This window comes from Lynx canadensis, chromosome B2 (genome assembly GCF_007474595.2).
Source record: "Lynx canadensis isolate LIC74 chromosome B2, mLynCan4.pri.v2, whole genome shotgun sequence".
Classification (NCBI taxonomy): Eukaryota; Metazoa; Chordata; class Mammalia; order Carnivora; family Felidae; genus Lynx; species Lynx canadensis.
The window spans coordinates 63,795,429-63,820,511 of NC_044307.1; the positions used below are offsets into that span (position 1 = coordinate 63,795,429).

At 38.6% G+C, this 25,083-nt stretch overlaps 1 protein-coding gene across 1 annotated transcript in view; it reads left to right on the plus strand.

Moving 5' to 3' along the window:
- The window catches only part of COL19A1 (collagen type XIX alpha 1 chain), a 342,994-nt gene that overhangs the window by 226,721 nt on the left and 91,190 nt on the right, over positions 1 to 25,083 (plus strand). The window contains exon 16 of the mRNA XM_032593194.1: positions 12,158 to 12,211. Within this exon, the coding sequence (XP_032449085.1) occupies positions 12,158 to 12,211 (54 nt within the window). The remainder of the gene's footprint in view (positions 1 to 12,157; positions 12,212 to 25,083) is intronic.

The window sequence follows — 25,083 nt, forward strand, 5'->3', positions numbered from 1 at the left end:
TAAAAAGACATTTTATGGTTTGTGCCCCATCTTGTTGCTGAGGGTGTACAGATGATTTTCTCCCTACATTTCACTCCCATGCTGATGACCCTACCTCCTTCTCTTCCCTCTCAAAGAGAAGGCTGAAGGGAGTTATTGAAGACTAGCACATAATCACTATGGGCAAGAACTTATTCTTCCTTTCCCTCCCCAGAACTTCCTTTCCCTCCCCATAACCAAATGAACAAGTCAATCCAAATAGTTGTTATGAATAACTGTCCTTTGTCTTCTACTTTGAAGGCAAGACCCAGGTCTTAGTCATATTAATGTGTTTCCTCCCTGCACCATATATAAAACACAGACAGTACATTTTTCTTAAATAAATTTACCCATCTTTTGGTTAGGGTTTGGTTCTGAAGTCAGCATTTAAATATCCAAAATGCAATTTGACCTATTAAATTCAAATTGATGAATTGAGAATTATGCACTAAAAGTTCTCTTTCAAATCAGGTGACCTTTATAGATCATCTTATGGATCCTCTGGAATTCTCTTCATTTACCAGGCAGTTATTGGATAGCTGCAAAATGTATTCCTGTGAATTTATTTGGTGCTGGTTAATCAATCCTTCACATTCAAAATGCAGTTCTAAAATTCTACCCTTGAGGATACATTTCATCTTTTAAAGTAGGCAACTCAAAAATGCTGAAATTTTACCCACTATAACTTTATGTTAATTGAAATCAAGATATAAAATATCATTGATGATTTCTTTGTCCCAGAGCCAGCTGTTGAGGCCAAGTGTGTTCTTGTTTTACTGGCTCAGACTCTGACCTCTCTGAAGCTTCTTGGGGAACCTCAGTACATTGTTTTCATTTTAATGTTTCTATGAAAGTAGACATGACAGTTTATGTGCATTATTTTTTCCTCTACATGTTGATTCTATCTGCTCTAAATTAAAAATATAACAGGTTCCCTTAACAAAAGTGAAATAGAAAATTCTGCCTTCACGAGGCATTATGAAAGTGCTTAGAGATGTGGAAGACCAGAGGCATCATCCTCAGACCAAGAAGACTGTGTACAAGGACTGATTCCCCATTTCCCTTCTGTGAGCATGCCTGCTGTGAATTTCCAGTTATGGAGGAAAAGAACATTTTACAGTGTGCTTCCAGCATCCACCCTCTTAATGTGGCACAGAGATGTTAAAATATATTCCCAGCATGTTCCGGAAGTTGTTTAGCCACACCCTACTGTTGCCCCACACATGATACCAAGATGCATCAAGTGCCTTGGCAGAGAATGACAATGGCAGTCATAGAAAACAGAGCCAGAAATTGGGACTGAGAGAGTTGATGGTTGGCAAGGCAATCAGAAGTCCAGACAAATCCCAATGGCAGGATGGAGGGTCTGCAGAAGTCAGGGTAGATTCTGAGGCAGGAGCAAGCAGAAGTCAGGGGAGCAGGTGAGAGCCCAGGAGACCCAAATTCCAAAGGACAAAGTGATAAGCAACTGGGACGTTAAAAAAAATCTGCCTTGGTTGTGAGGATATAAGAGAAACTCAACAATTACAGCAGCAAAGTAACCTAAATTGTGAATGATTGGGGCAGGGAGGACACCTGGGTGGCTCAGTTGGTTAAGCCTCTAACTTCAGCTCAGATCATGATCTCACAGTTCATGAGTTCGAGACCCACATTGGGCTCTGTGCTGACAGCTCAGAACCTGGAGCCTGCCTCAGATTCTGTGTCTCCCTCTCTCTCTGCGCATCCTCCTCCTCTCTCCCTCTCTCTCCCTCTCAAAAATAAACATTAAAAAAATGATCAGGATACCGACCAAGGAAACCTCAATTCTGAGGATTATGGATTTTAAGATCAGATACACTCGGCTTTAAATTTTTGCCCCACCAATTAAGAGAAGAGTGATTTGGAGTGAGATGTTTAACCTTTCTCTCTCTGTAAAATTGGAACGGAACGGTACCATCCTCCCAAGGTAGTTTTGAAAAGGTTAAGCAAACTAATGTTAAGTCATTGCTCAGCAGTCTCTGCCTGGACCATGGCAAGTACTTGATAAATGGCAACCATTTTTATAATTGTTAGTCATAGACTTTTCTTAAGTTTTTTTTTGTACAACATGGATAGCTCAGGGCACAGGAGGGAAAGTTGATTGTTAGTATATTCAAACAGAAGGGGGTTAAGAGGTCAGACCTCGACTATACTTAATCTTTATGACCAAATTAGTAACAACATAATAACTTAATAGGAATACTAAACAGTGACTCTAGACATTACTGACAGACCAGACCCTTTGGCTTAGACCAATGCATTTAGATTATCACTTATTCAATTGTAGCTGAGGGGGATTACATAATATTGTCATATTTCTAACTTGTTTTGAAAAGCCACTGGAGTTACTCAGAACATGTACAGGGGACAGAAAGATGGGGAAATTGTGGAATGATTTAGAAATTTTGAGATCCCACCCTAAAGAAGAAAGGCAATATTGGGAATGGCAGCATAGTGTGGACTCATCTTTCCTGGGCTCTAAACCTATTTCAAATCATTTGTCCATGCTGAATTATATCCTCTTCCCATGTCCTTCAAAGAGCCACTTGTCTGATCCCTGAAATAATCAGACCTTTATGAGTAGGGTTGTTGCTGTCATAGATGTATTTTTAAATATCTGTTAAGAAATAAAATGCATTTAGGATATTATGCATTCTCACATAAGTATTCCAATCCCCCTTTTTTCACATATCATTGATTCCAAAATGTGGTAAGTTTTTACATAAGTCATAAGTCTTATTTCCGCTCACAATGTACCACATTCCAAAATGTGGTAAGTTTTTACATAAGTCATAAGTCTTATTTCCGCTCACAATGTAAAAAAAGAAAACTGAACTTCCCAAATAGTCTGTAATGTTTTCCTGTGTAATTAACACCTCATTCACAGTTGGGAGTGCCAGTCAAGGCCCTGTGTCTTCTTCCTTGACATTTCCTTGATACCTTGTTCAGGCTGAGCTGATGCCTAAGAGTGTGCTAAATACACACACGGGACAGGGAAATATTTGAGCAGAGCCAGCTGTATTAGCAAGATCTGGCAATTTAGAGAGACTGCTTTCACATATGTCTCCTCTGTGGGCTTGAGGTCTGCATACCATCCTTTATTTAAGTCCAAATACTGCTGCAAACTTGTCTTCATCATCCTCATCCTCATCAACAGCAAAAACCATCTGTCAGATAAGTACCAGTAGCCCATTATGTGCATTCTTTCTCCTCGTGGTGCTCCTGCAGGGCCGAGTTTATAAATCAAGTGACTAATTTAAGATGCGCTCATACTGTAAGTCACCCTGGGAGCACCAGGCTATTTTGAACCGTTGAGACTCGTAGATGTCATTTATTTAAGTAGCCTTGTTTTGTTTGCTTTTTTCTTCCTGATGATAGTGACCCTCTGTGGCTTTGCACACAGCAAATGCAGATGGCTGAAGTCATTAGATAATTCAAATAAAATCATTCTATTGTTGAAATCTCCTGGTTTCATTTTTTAAAAAAGTTTATTGTAACATACATTCAGAAAAATATATGTATCACACGGATATACAGCTTGGTGATTTTTCAAAAATTGAGCACATCCAGGGCTCCTGGGTGGCTTGTTTGACTAAGCATCCAACTTTGGCTCAGGTCATGATCTCACAGCTGGTGGGTTCGAGCCCCACATCGGGCTCTCTCCTGTCAGCGCAGAGCTCTCTTTGGTTCCTGTCTCCCTCTCTCTGTCCCTCCCCACTTGGTACTTTCTCTCTGTCTCAAAAATAAATAAAAACGTAAAAAAAATTGTAAAAAAAATTGAGCACACCCATGTAACCAGCACACAGGTTCAGGAAATAGAACATGAGTATCACCAGCACCTTAAAATCCCTCTAATGCTCTCTTTCCGTCACTTCCAGCTCCCACAGCAGTAACCCATAATAACTTCTAACAGCATGGTTTAATTTTGACTGCGTTTATTCCTTTTATGTTTGCAAGAGTCACTTGTATTGTTGCATGTAGTTGTATTCCATTCATTTTTGTTTCTATATAGTATTCCATTCTATGAATACCTCACAATTTAATTTTTATATGTCTATGCTTAATGGGCGCAACTTGATTGTTATCTTGGATGAAAAAAATACCACATGCATAGTTAAGAATTGGTTATACTTTTTTTATGAAATTTATTGTCAAATTGGTTTCCATACAACACCCAGTGCTCATCCCAAAAAATGCAGTCTTCAATACCCATCACCCACCCCCCCCACCCTCCCAACCCCCATCAACCCTCAGTTTGTTCTCAGTTTTTAAGAGTCTTTTATGCTTTGGCTCTCTCCCACTCTAACCTCTTTTTTTTTCCCTTCTCCTCCCCCATGGGTTTCTGTTAAGTTTCTCAGGATCCACATAAGAGTGAAAACATATGGTATCTGTCTTTCTCTGTATGGCTTATTTCACTTAGCATCACACTCTCCAGTTCCATCCATGTTTCTACAAAGGGCCATATTTCATTCTTTCTCATTGCCACGTAGTACTCCATTGTGTATATAAACCACAATTTCTTTATCCATTCATCAGTTGATGGACATTTAGGCTCTTTCCATAATTTGGCTATTGTTGACAGTGCTGCTATAAACATTGGGGTACAAGTGCCCCTATGCATCAGTACTCCTGTATCCCTTGGATAAATTCCTAGCAGTGCTATTGCTGGGTCATAGGGTAGATGTACTTTTAATTTTTTGAGGAAGCTCCACACTGTTTTCCAGAGTGGCTGCACCAGTTTGCATTCCCACCAACAGTGCAAGAGGGTTCCCATTTCTCCGTTGGTTATACTTTTCAATTAATGCACAATACATATTTTAGAAGGTTTGCTTGATACTGTATATTATCAAACATTTTTAAATGAAAAAAGTAGAGAATTTGGCAAAGGATGGTAGAAGGGCAGGAAGAAAAGGAACTAATGTTCTTATTACCACCATGTATCGGATGTCGTGTCAAGAGTATTCTTGTTTTTAACTGTGGACAATACATATCACATAAAATTCTCTGTCTTAACCATTTTCAAGTGTATAGTTCTATAATGTTAAACGTATTCACATTGTTGGGAAACAGATCTCCAGAACTTTTTCATCTTGCAAAAGTAAAACTGTGAACTCATTAAACAACAACTCCCCTCTTTTCTCTTCCCCCAGCCCCTGGTAACCACCACTGTCTGGTTCTATAAACTTGTCTACTCTAGGTACCTCATGTAAGTGGTGCACACAGTAATCATACAGTATTTTCATTTAGTGACTTATTTGACTATGCTTGTTTCAACTAGCATAATGTCATCAAGGTTCATGTAGCCTGTGTCAGAATTTCCTTCCTTTTTAAAGGTAAATAATATTCCATTGTATGTTTATAACCACATTTTGTTTATCCATTTATCTGTTAGTGGACATTTGAACTGGTTCCACCTCATGGCTATGCTGCTATGAACATGGGTGTGCAAATATCTCTTCAACACCCTGTTTTCAATTCTCTTGGATATATGCCTACAAGTGGGATTTCTATATCATATGTTAGTTCTACTAATAATTTTTTTAAGAATCTGCATAGTGGTTTCCATAGCAGTTGCAATATTTTACCAAGAGTGAATAAGTGTTCCAATTTTTCCACATTCCTGCCAACACGTTTTGAAAGAAAGCCATCCTAATGGGTGTATATATGGTAAGAATTTACATGTGATCTTTTTTTTTAATGCTTAGCAAACCTGTTGCAAAATATAAGTATCAATTTTACAGCAATGAAATCTTGACACACACACACACACACACACACACACTCACACACACACACACAAATTCCTTAAGAGACAAAGCCAGAATTCTAGTCCAGGTGCTCTTGAATTTGACAATGGACTTTTTATCCTCAAAGCTTCACATAATCACAAAACCAATTAAGGTTTTTGGTCTAAGCTACAAGATTTACAAGACATTAGGGGCTCTACATGATTGCCTAACTTTATTTTATTTTGTTTTTTAGTTGTTTTTTTTATGTTTATTTATCTTTGAGAGAGAGACAGAGTGTGAGCAGGGGAGGGGCAGAAAGAGAGGGAGAAACAGGATCTGAAGCAGGCTCCAGGCTCTGAGCTGTCAGCACAGAGCCTGACGTGGCGGGGCTCCAACCCATGAACTGTAAGATCATGACCTGAGCCGAAGTCAGACGCTTAACCAACTGAGCCACCCAGCCACCCCTATTTTATTGTATTTTTTAATGTTTATTTATTTTTGAGAGAGAGATACAGAGCGTGAGTGAGGGAAGGGCAGAGGGAGAGGGAGACACAGAATTGGAAGCATTTTCCAGGCTCTGAGCTGTCAGTACAGAGCCTGATGTGGGACTTGAACTCACAAACTGAGTGATCATGACCTGAGCCAAAGTCAGATGCTTAACTGACTGAGCTGCCCAGGCACCCCAATGACTGGCTAACTTTAAATATGAATAAGACTTGTTCATTTTAGCCACTCTGACTGGCGTGAGGTGGTATCTCAGTGTGGTTTTGATTTGTATTTCCCTGATGAGGAGTGACGTTGAGCATCTTTTCATGTGCCTGTTGGCCATCTGGATGTCTTCTTTAGAGAAGTGTCTATTCATGTTTTCTGCCCATTTCTTCACTGGGTTATTTGTTTTTCATGTGTGGAGTTTGGTGAGTTCTTTATAGATTCTGGATATTAGCCCTTAGTCCGATATGTCATTTGCAAATATCTTTTTCCGTTCTGTCGGTTGCCTTTTAGTTTTGTTGATTGTTTCCTTTGCAATGCAGAAGCTTTTTATCTTGATGAGGTCCCAATAGTTCATTTTTGCTTTTAATTCTCTTGCCTTTGGAGATGGGTCAAGTAAGAAATTGCTGCGGCTGAGGTCAGAGATGTTTTCTCCTGCTTGCTCCTCTAGGGTTTTGGTGGTTTACTGTGTCACATTCAGGTCCTTATCCATTTTGAGTTTATTTTTGTGAATGGTGTTAAGAAAGTGGTGTAGTTTCATTCTTCTGCATGTTGCTGTCCAGTCTCCCAGCACCATTTACCCAAGGGATACAGGAGTGCTGATGCATAGGGGCACTTGTACCCCCATGTTTATAGCAGCACTGTCAACAATAGCCAAATTATGGAAAGAGCCTAAATGTCCATCAACTGATGAATGGATAAAGAAATTGTGGTTTATATACGCAATGGAATACTACTTGGCAATGAGAAAGAATGAAATATGGCCTTTTGTAGCAACATGGAGGGAACTGGAAAGTGTTATGCTAAGTGAAATAAGCCATACAGAGAAAGACAAATACCATATGTTTTCACTCTTATGTGGCTCTGAGAAACTTAACAGAAGACCATGAGGGAGGGGAAGGAAAAAAAAAGTTAGAGAGGGAGGGAGCCAAACCATAAGAGACTCTTAAAAACTGAGAATAAACTGAGGGTTGATGGGGGGTGGGAGGGAGAGAAGGGTGGGTGATGGGCACTGAGGAGGGCACCTGTTGGGATGAGCACTGGGTGTTGTATGGAAACCAATTTGACAATAAATTTCATATTAAAAATAAATAAATAAATAAGTATGAATAAGAGCTCGAGGCTTACAGTAGGGGTTCTCAAAGTACGGTCTTTTAGCCATTAACATCAACATTACTGGGAACTTATTAAAAATAAATGTGAATTCTCAGGCCCTGCCCCAGACCTAGTCAATCAGAAACTCTGGAAGTGGGGGCAGAAATCTTTTGGGTTTTTTTAAAAGTATAATTCACATACAGTCTTACAGTAGTTTCAGGTATGCAACATAGTGATTCAATATTTATACACATTACAAAATAATCACCACAATAAGTCTTGCCACCATCTGTTACCATACAAAATTACTATAATTCTATCAACTTTCTTCTCTTTGATGTACTTTTACATCCCCATGACTTCTTTACTGTATACCTGGAAGTTTGTACCTCTTAATCTCCTTCATCTATTTCATCCATTCTCCCACCACCCACCTGTCTGGCAACCACCAGTTTATTCTCTGTACTTCGGAGTATGTGTTCTGTTTTGTTTGTTCATTTGTTTTGTTTTCTAGATTCCACATATCAGGGAAATCATACAGTATTTGTCTTTCTCTGTCTGACTTATTTCACTTAGCATAATACCCTCTAGGTCCATCCATGTTGTTGCAAATGGCAAGATTTCATTCTTTTGTATGGCTGAGTAATATTTCAGTGTGTGTGTGTGTGTGTGTGTGTGTGTGTGTGTGTGTGTATTATCTTCTTTATCCTTCATCTAATAATGGACACTTAGGTTTCTTCCATAGCTTGGCTATTGTAAATAATGCTGCAATAAATATACTGGTGCATGTATCTCTTCAGATTAGTGTTTTTTCCTTAAATAAATACCCAGTAGTGGAATCAGTGTGGTATTTCTATTTTTACTTTTTTGAGGGACTCCATACTGTTTTCCATAGTGGCTGTACCACTGTACATGTCCACCAACAGTGCACGAGAGTTCCCTTTTCCTCACATATTGATCTGTTGTAACTAGCCCTCCTGATGATACTGATGCACAATTGGGTTGGAGCACCGCTGGGCTTAAATCATTAGACAAATATCTAAACTGCTGTCTAATAACCTTTCCACTTTTACAAACAGGAAACTTACATGTTGAGCACTTTGAGGTTTCCAGGGCAACCTGATACAATGAATCTGTGTTTTGTGCTTTATGCTCCACTTTTCAGAAAAGTGTTGGATTAGCCCAATTGTGATTATGCTGGAACAGTAGGTCCCCATCCAATTGGAGATTCAGCCAGACTCCAATTTATCAGAATTGCTTCTGAACAAATGGCCACCTGGGAGCACACATCCTAACCAGGAAGGTTACCCCAGGTCAGCATTTGTCTGTTATCTGCTAGGATTTGCATCCCCACCCTCATCCAAGTCCCCACTTTTTGTCTTACTTTTCAGTGGGGTCTAGAGTAAGCCTTGCAGTGAAGGCACTGAAATAGAAGGAGGCAGAAGTGGGAACAAACATGAGCCCGCCATTCCTCCCATCGCACCGGCAGCAGCCCTCACCCCTGGCCCCAGGCATCCCCACACAATCCCCTGGAGTCCTGTAAGGAAACAACAGAGATTCATAGATTACACTCCCCTCAGAAAAACTGGAGGAATCTGATTTTAGTTCTAGGATGAGAGTTGTGGTTTATGCCTGCTGTCTTGGCATATATTACAAATAAAATATTCCCCGAGTTATCCATGCTTAAACAATAAAATGCACCCTACCAAAAATCTACTGTTATGTCTTAGGTAGGCTTTTGCCCTTCCCTAATGTTTTTAAGTGAAAAAACAAAAGACGTTTTGGAGGAATGGGAGACTGTGAGACTGTTCAGTGCAGCTGGAGGCCTTGAATGGGAGTAAAGAAGACAAAGGAGTTAATTCGTGGGGCTCCTTGGAGAGAAGAAAGATGATGTCTGGAAGTAGGACCACAGTCTGTCAGTCCAATAGTTCAAGACCACTCTGAGACCTCACCTTCTGGAGCTTCCACCAGGTTTTCATCTATTCACCCCCCCCTTCCCCCACTCTGTCCTGTAAGATCCCCCTGACAGGTCAATGAAACTTAAGACTTAAGCTAAAGTCCTAGGTCCCAATATATTTAAGGCGCATTTAGCTCTATGGCTAAGAAAATGGGGCCTATGCTGCTTTGTAAAGAAATCTTTAAAAAGTATTCAAATCCGTATTAAGGTGTTCTAGAAACTCAAGCCTACAAATCACATTTAAACTGAAAATACTTGTCATCTGAAGTTATCTCCTACACACAATATGTTCCAGTAATTTAACATCCCTGAAAAATATTTTACCTGCACATCCACTCTTAGCAAGGATGCGAGAACAAAAGCAGGCTTCCCCTGCACTCTTCCAGCATGCACATCAGTGCACTCTGACGATTGCAAGGCTGACTTGAATGATCACATAAACCCGCAGTGATATGCAAGAATTTGGATGCTTGCCCATGCCATACTGAATCATGACTGTTTTCACTCCTCATCCTAAGACATGCCAATGTTATCTTACAATATCTGACATTTGGTTTGCCTTAACCATTAACTCTGTGATAAAAGTTGATCAATAGTCAGCCTCATTTTCCCTACTTCCTGCCCCGATCAATATACATGTCTCCTTTAACGAAAGGAGAATGAACACAGAAGTTGATCCTATGGTTTTAACTTACCTCAACCTGAAAGAAAGAACCAATCACCCACTTCGATGCCATTGATTTTGTTTCTTTGTGCCCCTGTGAATAAATAAATTACAGTGCTTCCACTTTCTAAGTAAACTTTTTATCATTGATTAGTCCTCAGGGTCTAATTGACTTACATTTACTAAAAGACCCAATATATTGATTTTCAGAATGTGTAAACTACAAGACCAGAAAATGGTGTACATGTGTAAACTTTTATTAAGTATACAGACAATTAAATTATATATTCATTCCAATGTTACAGGTCCCTAAAGGAGCTCCCAGGTTCAGATCTCTGAAACAGAAACGTGAAACAGAAACATGAAAACACCACTAATTATATTTCTGTTTTTAATACAATTTTTAAAAATATGTTCCATAGACTTTAGCTGGGATTGTTTATAAAAACAGCTATTTTTATAGGAACTCCTGATGCTGTGACTTTAACTCACCTTCAACAGCAGTGCAAGCATTTCCTGTCCAGTCACAGTGTGGTTTATGCTTACCTCCCAAAACTTACTCTGCTGGTCTGGCATTGGACTTCCTACCCCACTCCAATCCTAAATGAAAACCAGAGAGAGAAAGCTACTTTGCCTGGCACTTTCAAGGCAAGAAAATTAGTGAATGAAATGGGCCTTTAGTGTTTATGTTTACAATTCTTTCCCCTCCCTTCCAAAATTGAAAGACTAACCCAAAACTTTTACTTTTTCAGTAGTAACAAGTCTTAATGTTTATTAATATGCTACCAATATGATAATAAAATAATCAGGAAAAATGAAATAGAGTGGACATATTTATCAAACATGCTCAAAAATGCTTCTTGTTCAAAATGTATGCTTGAATACCTAAGCTTACTTCCTTCTATTAGAAAGGGGAATAAATTTTAAATTTATAAAAAGTAACTAACTGCCCTTTAAGTGATATTAGGTACACAGTTACCTATAGATGTTAGCCCAATCTTATTTTTCTAACTCTTGAAACTGGAATTTAGCTGGTTGTGAACTTGGGAAAGTTAACATTCCATTATGATAATGACTAGTAAGCAAGGGGTCTTCATTTTAGTTTACTTAAAAAAATAGCTTAACCATCCAAAGGGAGGAAAAGAGCATGTTAATGTGCTTTATACACTACATAGGATTATGGTATGGCTTAGGGTAGTGCTTTTCATACTTTAGCAAACATAAGAATGACCTGAAATGGTTTTAAAATGCAAGTTCATGGCTTCTTTCCCCAGAGATTCTAAGCCAGTAAATTAAGATGGAGCTCCAGAATACGCAGCTGTAACACCCGATCTCACCCTCAGGTCACTGCTATAAAATTACAATTCAGAGGGGCACCTGGGTGGTTCAGTCTGACTTTGGCTCAGGTCATGATCTCACAGTTCGTGGGTTCAAGCCCCGCGTCAGGCTCTGTACTGACAGCCCAGAGTCTGGAGCATGCTTCCGATTCCGATTTTCCCTCTCTGTCTCTCTCCCGCTCTCTCACTCTCTCTATCTCAAAAATAAACATTAAAAAAATTTTTTTAATTACAATTCAGACCATTCTTTGAGGAACACCAATTTAAGATGACAAATGCAGGTTTTATTGCATCTGAAACCATAGAACCATCAGATAAAATGCCAATCTTAGACCATCCTTCAGATAGTTTATATTACTTGACAAGAGTAATAATAAGGTAGGCAAGCCTTTAAAGGACTGCTAATAAGTTAAGGTTTATTCATTCCAAGCACTACTTTTCTCATCTTGGTCATTAAGATTTGGCCCATTGCTTTTAGATTTTGTTGATGTTTAAAGGTGATGTGGACTTGAAATTATTTTTTAACTTTCAGTTGATTTTTACTATCTTTAAAGTTGCCATTTAATATTGTCTTATCTTAAAATACAAAGGAATCACAGGTATTTATTAACTGTTTCTCTTTGATTTCCAGGGAAGACGAGGAAAAACAGGTCCTCCAGGAAAACCAGGCCCCCCAGGACCGCCCGTGAGTAAACAGTAGGATGACTGTTCCTTAGGAGAGCCCTTATTTATCTGCAGGTTATTTTACTCCCCTGTAGCCAATTTCTATCTTTCTACTGTTTAAAATGGTTATCCTCCTTACACCTCCCACCACCACACAAAGCATGAGGTAAGGAAGGCTAGTAACTGTACACCTCACCTACTTCTTTATTACATGGACAGGAACAATTGTACTGCGTGCATGAGCACCCTAAGGCAAGTCTTCAAGTAGATGAATCCTGATTGGAATCTACCTACCTCCATCCCCTCAATTTCTTAACATCCAGGCTGGTAGTAACTTAGATATCTGGGGAAGCATGTCCTCTTTTCTTGATACAGCTGTTTTATTAGTAGAATTTTGTGGAACGCTGTTGCAGAAGAAAGCTATAAAGATCTTCAAGCCAACTAGCGGATATTTTTCTTTATCACAAACCTCTAGAAATTGTATTCCATTCCTTGTGGTTCTGCCAACTCTTCAACCCATTACAGTCTGATTTGTGTCCAAGCTACTCCACGGACACTCTCTATAGTCACCAATAATCTCTGAAGCATGAGATTCCCTGGGCGCTTACCAGACTTCATCTTATTTCACTGCTATACAGGAATTTACACTTGTGACTGCTGTCTTCTTGAAACTCCTGTTCTCTTGGTTTAGTGATGTTGATTTTTTTTCTCCTACCTCTCGGGCCATCCTCTTTTGTCTCCTTCATCAACTATGTACCCTCCTCTCCTATCTGTATGTTGCATGTGTTAAAGATTTCTAGTTTTTTATTTCAACCCAGACATTCCTCTTGAGTTCCAGGCTCATACATTCCAACCTGCTCGGTATCTCCACTTGGAGGTCTCCTATGTATTACAAAAGTAGGGTGTCCCAAACTAAACTCTAGAAATAATTTTTTTTCTCTCTCTCTCATCCTCCATATCCAAATCATGTCAATTCTATATACCAGTAGCTCATGAATCCATTTCCTCTTCTCTTTCCTCATTGCCACTGCCTTAGTTTAGGCCCTCGTCAGTTTGTATGTGTATTTTTGTAACCATCTCAGAGTGGGTGCTCTTTGCCTCTACCTTCTACAAGTGGAGTAATATTGGTAAATGAGGAGTCAGACTATGTAACTCTTTGGCTTGAAATTCTAACAGCTTCTTTCTCCTTCTAGATAGATTCTGCATCTTCTGCATATCATTCTGGGTCCTTCTTAGTTTGCCCTTTACCTCTCTTTGCCTGTCCCCCTATGCCTTTCCTTCATTTTAACCACTGTGTAATCTTTCCTTACTATCTCACAAATGCCGTCCTTTGTGCAGGTTCTCCTGGAGGCTTAAGTAAGCTTCCCTCTGTCTTCATGACTCATGTCAACATCAGCTTTCCTGCATGGCCTTTGTCAGTGCTCTCATTATGTGAAGCGTCCTTTCCACAATCCTTGTAATCTTATACCTCCCGCTCTCATGTAGAACATGGCACATTGCTTCCGACTGTTGTTTTCTTTGTCTGTCTGCCTGCTGCACTGCAGGTTTTTTGAACTTCTATTTTATCACCACTGCCTAGCACAGTTTCTGTCATGTAGCATGTGATTATTAATTATTATTAATTATTTAATGAATGAGTAAACAAAGAGATATATTTTGTAGGTAAGAAAAAAACCCAGGATGGAAGTGGCTTTTTAAGGACCAGAACCACCCTTCACCACCACTAAAGGGCTCCAGACCTAGCACCTTAGGAATTTCCTAGGATGTGGTCATGTGCCAAAAAATGCACATGATTGCTGTCTTGTCATGGATTTCATTTTGTTCACTTTAGCCCTTCAAGTGAACTGTTCTATAAGCAACATACTGGTGTTGCTGATTATAAAAGCAAGTTGGGAGGGTGGGGAATGGGAAGAGGCATAAATTGGGAGCCTGCAATCCATCCTTTAAAGGAATTAGCTTTGTTGATTTATATTCCAAATTTTCTGGCAAAACAGAGAACGCACTGTGAGATTTGCAATAATTGTTTTGTGCTATGAAGAAGAAAAGCTGGTGAATGCTAACAGGCAAGATTAGACCTTCATGTAGCTTTGTCAACATATGATACTGCTTTTAAAACGGGATAATTGTTGTCTCAAAGAAGGAATTTGAATGATGAAGGCTTTTGTGACAAGCCTGCCAACTGTCTAGGAAGGAAGATTACCCCAAGTCATGGAATGAGTTCTCAACTACAGATCAACCAAGTTTACTAAAGAATTTAGAAGATTAAGAAATATGTGACTTTATGAAAGAATTTTTAATATTCAATTTCACCAGTTTTAGTTTATTGCCAGAGTGGGGAAGAGAGGTACTTCTTTTATTTCAAGTTTTGGATTTAGAATTTAAACTCAGCTATGAGTCCGATACGGTGTTTGTTAAATCCTGAGTACACAGCTATTTAAAAGAAAAGTAGCTTATTATCTTTTGTAATATAACAATATACTGATTATTATAAAATACTGCAATATACCAAGTACAAAAATAAAGAGAAAATCTATGTAAAAAAGAAAAGGTTTTTATTTATAGATCAGCTTTTGTTTTAAAAGAAAAAGTATAACATGGCTCATTTTCTGTTTAAGAAAGTTGGTTTATGGAAATTCTCTGTCTTTTTGATTCTGGGATAACTCCTCCAGTTGACTAGAATATCTTTTCTCTAATGCAAGTATTATCAAAACCTTACTTTGGGGTACAGTTTGTTTCACCTTTTGGATTTTTTGGAGTTGTTCAGATGGTAGGTTGAATGCGTAACCTGCACACCAGCACGCTGCGGAAACTCTCGTAAGGCACCTACTCACACTTCCACGACTTAGCCAAGGGCAGCATTGAATAGGAAGGTAAAATAATAGGATCCCGACATCTTTCAATGCTACCTTCATAGCATAGAGCAGATTTCAGCAAGAGGGCTGTTGTTTCCCAAGTGGTTAGAAATGAACAGAGTTCTTCAAAAGCAGTCCTTTCAAGATTATATTAATTCATATCTTAAGAAAATGAGCTTACGAAAAAAGCAACCTGCCCCTAATTTTCATTGTTTCACAAATTCACAAACATTTATTTAAGGCCTCCCATGTACCCAGTACTCTGTTCAGAGCTGGGCTTGCAAATAGCAATACTATATTGTCCTTGCCTTCTGGGGATTCAAGTTTAGTTTACAGAAATGTGAACAAAGGGAAAGAATTAGAAAAGATAATGGTCGAGATGGTTTCCTTCAGGAATTGACAACTGGAGCATAAAAATCGGGCCTTAAAAAAAGAAGGAATTCCTGCCAGTTACGACATGAATGAACTTGAAGGACATTATGCTAAGTGAAATAAGCCAGTCACAGAAGGACAAAGACTGCATGATTCCACTTATATAACAGACTTAAAATGGCCAAACTCAGAGAAGCAGAGAACACAACAGTGGTTGCCGGGGGCTGGGGGAAATGAGAGTTGTTATTCAATGGGTATAAAGTTTCAGTTTTGCAAGATGAATAAGTTCTAGAGATCTGCTGTACAGCATCGTGCCTGTAGAGTATTGCGCACAGTATTGTACATTGAGAAGTTTGTCAAGAGCGTAGATCTCATGGTCGGTGTTCTTAACCACAAAACTACAACAACAACAACAACAACAACGAAAACTACCTAAGGGACACAAGGAAACTCTGGGAAGTGTTGATATATTGATTACCTCAATTGTGGTGATAGTATCACAGGTGTTTTAATTTGTCCAAACTCATTAAATTGTACACATTAACTATGTTCAGTTCTTGTATATCCATTATACCTCAATAAAACTGTTGAAAAAAGAAATGAAAAGGAATTATCCAGTAAAACAAATAGAGGGGAAGGAGAGAGCAAACTGAGTATTGCTGAAAGAGGAAATCAGCCTGAGCAAAAGCACAGAGCACTGCAGCTCTGGGCAGCGAGGCAAGGCAGGCAGCCCACACACTTCTGAGACCCAGTGCACTAGGCCAGCACTGGCAAGTCAGGCCCTGGCAGGGTCCTGGTGAACCAAGCTATGAAAATTCGTGAAGACTTCTAAGTGGGGAATCCCGTGGCCAGATTTCATTGATAAGGTCCCTTCCAAGGCAGCATGGTGGGCTTGCGTTGTTGAGAGGACACAGGATTCACTGTGGCTATCATAGTATTTACTGTTTTTAAATTATCAGCAGAATATTTTTTTAAATCTCTGTTAGAATGCCCCATGGAGCTATTTGTTTTTTATTACAAGTTATATATAGCTTGAGAGATGTCCCCATTTATTTATGGACATATTTAGATCAAGATGTTGTTGTTTTTCATTTGTCTTTAACAGCATTGTACCCTATGTGAAATGAGCCCTACTTCACAGCAGGAAGGAAGGTAATAAGAGAAAGAAGGAAAGGTTGGTCAAGACTAAAATCTTTCTAATTGAGATTGGGAGATGGTGTATGACTCACCCTAGTGGCTTGAACGTGAGGTTCCTAAAGCACATGTTAGAATTTCTCATGACAATATGAAATATTTTTAAAATATTAATTTTATCTCTCTTATCAACAATAATCAAACACTATGTAATATCCCTCAAGTGAGTGCATAGTATGTAATTTTAGCATGTATGTTGGAGCAATTAGCCTTTAGAAAAGTTAGGCAGGAAAAACTATTCTGCTCAGTGTGATTGTCTAAAAAGAACCATGGAGGCATGGATCCTTTGATAACAAGCATACTTTGCTCAGTTTCTTCAAGAAAATGTTTTTCCCTTCGGGGTTTTAGACATGTTCCCGAAATCAAAGATAATGTTGGTATTTAAAGGAATGTCAATGAAGATTTAAAAAAATAGAACTGAGAGAAATCTCTAATGGCTTGAAGCAACTCAAATAATTAAAACATTTAACCAATCCTTCTACTTGCAATTTTTTGTTCTGAAGCCAAATTTGTATTTTCTCACTTTCTTAAGAAGCATTTGTACCAAAAAGATAAGTTGTTTGCAAAGAATAATTTCCCACAACTTTCCATTTAGCATATAAAGGACAACCATTTTCCCCCTCGGAGAGTGTATTTCCTAGGGAGAAAAAAATGTAATAATGGAATATTTACTAAAAGTAGATCTATTGAACTACTGTTATTAAATTGTGTTTATGAATTGGTGTTTCATCGAAGTCATATATATTGCTCCAATTTAGTTCCCCATATTTAAAGTAATTTTTACTCTCTTTGGGGAAGATTTAGTTGAAATTTACACACATGTAATCTGCGTATAATAAGATTATTCTTAATAAAAATGCTTGTCATTGAGGAGCAACTAAACTGGATAACAGAGCTAGCCACAAGATGAACATATTTTTTGTAAAATATTAGTCCAATTTCCTGTTAATAGGCAGAGCTGATCTTACCTATGCAAAGGAAAAAGTTCTCAAATTCCCACAAGTAACTTCCACCATCTTGTTTTCAATGACTACTCTTCATTGGAGGCAAACCATTAAGTAAAGATGTCTTGGATTGATAATACCTGCAAATACACTATGCTTGAGAGCAGTTTTTCAGAGAAGAAGCTTGAGAGCATTAAGTATCTCCCAGAGAAGGAAATAACACTAACTCCTGAGGAAACAGGTTCAAAAGAGAGGGATGGATCAGGAGAGTTTATTATAGCACTTGCTCTGCAGTAGGTACCCCATTGCCAATGCCTTATGTAATCCTCACAACTATGGTGAGATGCAGAAACTTTCCCATTTTATAATAGGATAAAGGATGCTTAGAAATATCCAGTAATGTGCCCAAGATCACACAAGCCTAAGTTGGGGAGCCAGAAGTGAAACCCAGGAGCTGTTCTCTAAACCCACCTTTATTTTACTAGATCACAGGTGTGAAAGACAAGCTTCTAGTTTACAATTTGACTAGGATCAGCCTTACTTAAACATTATACACAGAACATGGTTTGATTTTCTTATGGTAATTCACAGCACTCCAGTGCCTCAGGGGAGCAGGATAGTGTAAGAAGATAGTGAGGAACCCAGCCCTTCACACTAGTGTCCTCAGGCAATTCACTTAACATTTCCTTGTCTCAGTTTCCTTTTCTGTAAATTTGAAATGATTGCACCTGCCTCATCAACTTCTCACAGCTGCTGGGAGAAAGAAAAGCAGTGCCATGTATGTGAAGATCTTTCTTGTAAATGAAAAGCTCTAACTATGTAACTGAGATACATTCCTATTATTCTGACCATCCATTCACACATATAGTATTGTAGACAGCAGAGATTATCTTGGCTCTGTAATTGAACCAACACATTTTTCCTTTTTACAAATTTCCCAAAATCCAGTTAACAAAAATGTGAATTTCTTTCATTGACTTGCTAAAGTAAAATATCCGTGCTCTACATACATATGGAATGCTTATTCTGTATATGTAAATCTACTCATGAAGAGATAGATATGAAAGTTACTCAGAGTCAGGTAATAATAACAACAGGGTCTAAGTATTCAGTGGTGTTTTTTTCCCCTCTGATTTACAGCCTCTTCCTTGCTTGTGGGACTAGTTCATCCATGATCTGAGCTGTTGCATTTTATGAGTCGTGATGTTCTCTAAGTCTCAATTACTATCCTTAACACTCTAATAAAAATTTCTCTTATTCTTTAAAGCAAGTTATCTGCGTAGCACAAGCAATGGAAAATAGTGGCCTGTGTTATGATAATGAGACTTGGAAAGTCGCAAGACTTGAAATGCCTTCATTTATTCAAAGTATTCTGGTTTTTAGTTCCTTTAGAAAAGAGAGGAAAGCAGCTGGAAATGAGGCGGAGCAGGAGGGAAAGCAGGAGAATTTAACTAATGAGCCATTAAAGGAAGTATGTATTAGCCCACCCATTTGACATTAACTTTGCTTCTCATTCATCATCACTGTAAAAGTGTTTATTAAAAACCACATTAATTTTAAAATGTGTTATTATTTCTTTCTGTTACAGGCAGGGCTCTTCATTCCCTTTCTTTTTTTTCTGGCATTGTTTTTGTGCATTGTTTCATTATTGCAGTATGAGAATTGAGCAGTGGGCTCAAATGTGTCACATTTCAGTGCATAGCAATTTATGTTGAAAACAGAAATTCAAGGAATTTGTAACGTGGGGCAGCAGCTCCCTCTACTGTTTCCGCTGGAAAAACTGTAAGCAAAGAAAGGCACTTCATAGCTCTTAAAGGATGTCCAAGCTATGGAATTTTTTGTTTGAGGCTTTAATATAAAGCTACATAATTTTCAAAATTATTTTAAGATATTTTTTTGCAATTTATGCTTATCCTATACTTTAAATACAAATGCTATTTTATCCACCGTCACTTTCAATATGAACTTGACACTCCTGAGGTGAAAACCCTTAGCTCATGGATACCTAAAATGTCCATCTGTTGTAAAATGCTGATAAAACTCTACAGTGATCATTTTGTGGGAGCTGACTCCAATGAAATTCATGCTTCTTTTCTAAAACAACAATATGATTTAAAACAAATACAACCCATGTTGTTTCTGTTTTAGTTTTAACTTCAGTGTAGAAGAACTTATTTTACCTTGAAAGCATGGGTCATTGCATGGTTTGAAGGTTATGATTATACTGCCTTATACAGAGTTAGAAGGGTAAATTAGGGTGTAATATTGAATTCATTTACTCAACAAATACTTACTGATCATCTATCACATGTGAGTCACTATTATAAACATTGAGCATACAGTAGTTTAAAAAAAATACATAGTGGGGTGCCTGGGTGGCTCAGTTGGTTAAGCATCCGACTTCAGCTCAGGTCATGATCTTGTAGTTCATGAGTTTGAGTCCCACATCCGGCTCTGTGCTGACAGCTCAGAGCCTGGACACAGAGCCTGGAGCCTCCTTCGGATTCTGTCCCCACTCTCCACCCCTCCCCCGCTCACGCCTTGTCTGTCTCTCTCTCAAAAATAAATAAACATTTAAAAATTTTTTTTCAAATAAAAAATACATAGCAACAAACTAACAAGCTGCAGACAAGCTCTCCCTTCAGTAACTTACACTCTGTTGTGTGTTGGGGGTAGTTATGGTTAATAAGCAAGTCAACAGATAGACAAAAACATTTCAGTTTAGCATGAGGTGATACAGGGGAACAAACTGGGAAATATGAGAGTGATTGGGGAGAAAGTTGTTACTCTAGTTAAAATGGTCAAGATGGCATCTCTGAGCATTTAGATGATGTTATTTGAGAAGAAGCATCCCATTTGAGGGTCAGAGCAAGAGCTATCCAACTAGAAAGATCAGGAATTCAAACGTGGGAAAGAGCTTGATGTATTTAATAATCATAGAAGAGCTAAGAGAAAAATAGTGCCAGAAAAGGTTTTGGAGCTGAATGGCATTTAACATGTAGGGCCTTATGAGGGTGGAAGCAGGTGTGTGGGATGGAGGTAGTAATGAGTGGCAAGGAAAATAGCCAGTCACATCTCACTTTTGTAAGTCTTGGGATGGCATTTTTATCTGAGGTGATTAGATTTTTTTTTTTTTTTGGATCTGATAAAATTACTTTTTCTACTGATAATTCTAGAGGTAACATCATTTTTAGCACATCATTTTTAGTCTTTGCATAGCCTGGGAATAGAGTTGTTTGCTGAGAGAAAACAAGAAAACTGACCAACTTCACATTAGCCCATTTAATTTCAATCTTGCCTGAATCCAGTAGATACCATGTCTTTCATTAAAGATGGAGACTCTCTTCACATTTAAGTCAGTCTTTCTTTTTCTCCACAACTAGACCTGATGCTTCTTTTGTGCTAGCTTTTGGGTTGGGTCAGATGAGTAATCACAGCAATGAAAATATATGCCCTCAAAACACCATGGTCCTAATGGCTTTCTGCACCTGTACCCCATTATCCATCACTACCCCCAATTTTTAAATCTTCCATCTCCAACTTTATCAACTGTGTCCCAAGAACTCAAAGTACAAAGTTATTGTTTCCAGCATATAGCAAGGCGCACCTCTAAAACATATTAGTACCCCAAATTCTGGACTACTGAATAAAGTGGGTGACAAGAACTGTCTGATTTAAAACATTTAATTTCTGGTTAAAACACCCTATATGTGACTATGTACATTTTGAGGCTCATCATGTCTAAATGGGAATCCAGTTCATATTCTTAACATCCCTTTAAAAAACCTTGAACTGATCAGGGTTTTATCATATGTCTCAGTTTTCCTTTCAGCAAAGAACCTAAGTCTCTTTGGTCTATTAAATGGCTAAAGGCCATGTACTATAATGATAATCTCTTCAGAGAAAATGAACCTAACCATTTATTTGAGTCAATGGGAATAGTAATTTCACTTCTTAATAAAAATAAGATGACTTCCTCAGATTTAAAAATAAAGACACATAAGACTTATAAAATAGAGACAGACATGGCCAGTTAATCATTTTCATTACCACTTGTCCCCCACTGGGGTCATGGTCCCAGACAAAACAGCTGTTGCCACATTGCTAAAATTCCAGTATCACCTTGTGTGGCCACAGATTACATAGACTTGCATGTGAGGCAGCTGGGGGTTTCAGGTTGAGAATTTGAAAACTAGCACTTGGGCTCAATTGCACAATTACGTCTCTTTTTCTGTCCATATGAACAGCAGCAATAGGACAGTATTAGCCACTTTCTGACTTCCTAAGTTTTTTTTACTAATGACACCTACACTCTGGAGGAAAAGGATTTTACCTTCTTATAGCCACTGACTTCTCTCGTCTTGGATCATGTTATTGAACCAACTATTAAGACTTCTGAATTGACAGGCATTATGTATTGCAATGATGGGACAAAATATGTGATATCCTTGATATATGGTCACTAAAGTGGTTATTAGGTGGGCCAGTACATAGATTAAGCACCATTTCTTTGTGGTAGATAAACGCTAAGGTTTTAATAAATCTGATTGTCCGTTGAGAGAGATTCAGAATGGGAGACTTGTTTCCTGAATAATCTTACAGTTTGTATTTGATGATATCATTTCCAAAATCATCTCTGTAAAGTATTTAATTTTACCACTGTATGACTCTGTGAGGTAGGCAAGAAAAGATTATCTCCATTTTAACCATAAGAAAACTTTAGGTCTTGAGAAATAGGGGCTTACCTAACTCCATGCAGTCAGTTTTCTCTGCACAGCTACTACTAGTAGAAAACTGTTTGGATCAAAAGTGATTAGAGAAGCAACAAATTTTCATTATTTATCTGGGGGATCTGAAACATGGAAGGAAATATTATAGAAAATTAGACTTGAAGGGCCTTCAGCTATATCTGTAATTTCATTAAAAAGTAAAAAGATCTGAAGCAAATACAGCAAATGGTTAGAATCTAACAACATTGGATTGTGGATTCATGTTATTTTCTATACTTTTCAGCATGCTTGAAATATCCCAAATTTATTGTAGGAAACAGGAAAAACATCCTACGGGCTAGGTTAATGTCAGGGTAATATCACCAATAACTTCCCTGGCGTAAAGTGTCAGCATCTTCTCTTTTGCCTGAAATCCTTTGGAGGGGCTGTTTTTTTTAAATTTTTTTTTTCAACGTTTATTTATTTTTGGGACAGAGAGAGACAGAGCATGAACGGGGGAGGGGCAGAGAGAGAGGGAGACACAGAATCGGAAACAGGCTCCAGGCTCTGAGCCATCAGCCCAGAGCCCGACGCGGGGCTCGAACTCACGGACTGCGAGATCGTGACCTGGCTGAAGTCGGACGCCCAACCGACTGCGCCACCCAGGCGCCCCTGGAGGGGCTGTTTTAAAAATAAAATCATTAAGTATTTTTTTCTAGAATTTAACTGAATGTACCCTTTGTAACCATGGTATCCAGTTAAGCCAAAAATCATCATTTGCAGATTTATCATTACTACAACCTATAGATCAGAGAGAATCCTTGATGTCACACATTCGAGTTGAAATTGGAGACTATAATCACACCAAAATGGAACCTACAGATTGTTCATTTTGCTTCTTGCCAGTCTGTCCAGAATGTCCCCAACTATTCGGATTTTGCACGAGCTCTCGGCCGCTGTGTAACTTGGCAGTGTATAAGCCATTGCCATCAGCCTGGTTATCTTAAGTCCCAAGCAGTTTGCCTGGAAATCACATTTTCTCTGCACAGGAAGTGTTGTCATTCTACCAGCATTTTTAAAGAGAGTAAATGTTATCACTTTATTACAGTAAACGAAAGCTCAAAGCATTGATAGGTGCAGGCTGTGTAAGCCAGATTCCCTTCTGGTTTAGGGGCTTATGGGGAGATTCCCGAGGTCACACAAGGGGGTGGAGGCACAACTTGTTCTCCAAGTATGGTTTTTGTTGGTGGTGAGCTTTGGGGGACGCCACTGGATATAAGTAATTTGTTTCACACACCTCCATTCTTACTAGTTTTCATACCCCTGTGGTTTTTATCACCTTGTGCTGGGTCAGTGATGTTGTTCCTGTGGGTGGCAAGCCACTCTCAAGATTCCTGCTGCTCCTGATATTGCAGGGAGCTGACAAATGATATTTTTCCTTTTGCAGGACATACTGCAGAGAGATGAGTATGAAACATTTTATGGATGGATAAGCAGAATAGCAGTGTTAGGGGAGGAATCATTATTTTTCTAACCATTATGCTACAGAAATCAGTCAAAAATGTCCCAGATTATCAACAATGCAGCGGGTTTTATACCAATTAGATTGATTTGTTTCACTGTATCAGGAAAAATAAGCTCCTTGGAAAACGATTTTTGTCTCCCTTGGAAAATAAAGTGTTAAAAACTTATGAGCTTCATAGCATAATTTAGAAAATCTGCTTTTATGAAATGGGTTAATTATACCCATTGAGCGCATTCACTGTCACAGTCTCACCCTCCCACTCTTGTTCCAAAATGACAAGTAAAACCAGGGACTGTGCAGTTTTGGAAAACAATCAGGTCACATATTGAGTATTTTGCTTATTCATACAACCATAAACTGCCTATGCTTGAGTTCCCTCAATTACACAGCTCAGTATGCAGGCCAGAAGAGACAAGCCCAGCTCAAGTGAGCACTTCCTGGAATACACAGAGGAATGAGTTTGAAAAATGTCCAAAGTGGCAGATGTGAAAAATTCCCATTCAAGATCCAGAAGCTGCTTTTGCTGCAATTCCTCACCTGTTATTCGCACTGTGTCTGAACTTCTGAACCAGGGATGCTGGCAATATCTTGGATTGAGACACTTAAAAGCTATTGATCTTTCAAAGTATGGTGCAGGTATATGCCACTGTGGTGGGGGAAACTGGCTGAGGCAAGAGAAGATCATGGATCACAGTGTTGCTCAGAATTTCCAGAGATTCACCAAGAATGAATGTGTGGCTGCTGGCTTCTAACAGAAGTGTTACTTTTGTTAGAGGAGGTCCCCAAAAGATGTCCTTGATGAAGTGAATTGTTGTGTCACTTAAATCCTTTAGATTTTGAGAATGCTAATACCAGATTTCTCTTCCACAACAAATACAATAGCGCTATTGTTGTTTTATTTGAAGGGTATTTCATTTTCTCTACTAAGTGTGACAACTTTCCATGACTGTTCTTCAGTGCAATTTCACGCTCATAAAAATTTCAGCCTCCCAAGCAGTATTACTCTCCTGGTTGGTCTTTTTCCACTAATTACAATCATTTTTTTATTTTTCCTTTTCTTCTATCGTCTCATAAATACTAGGACTCTTTACCCCTCATTTGGTGTCATTTGAATTTCAAAACTTATTTAAGGGGTGCCTGGATGACTCAGTCCCTTAAGTTTCCAACTTGATTTCAGCTCAGGTCATGATCTTATCATTCTTGAGATCGACCCCAAGTCCCTGTCAGGCTCTGGGCTGACAACACAGAGCCTGCTTGGGACTCTCTCTCTCCCTCTGTCTCTGCCCCTCCTCTGCTCG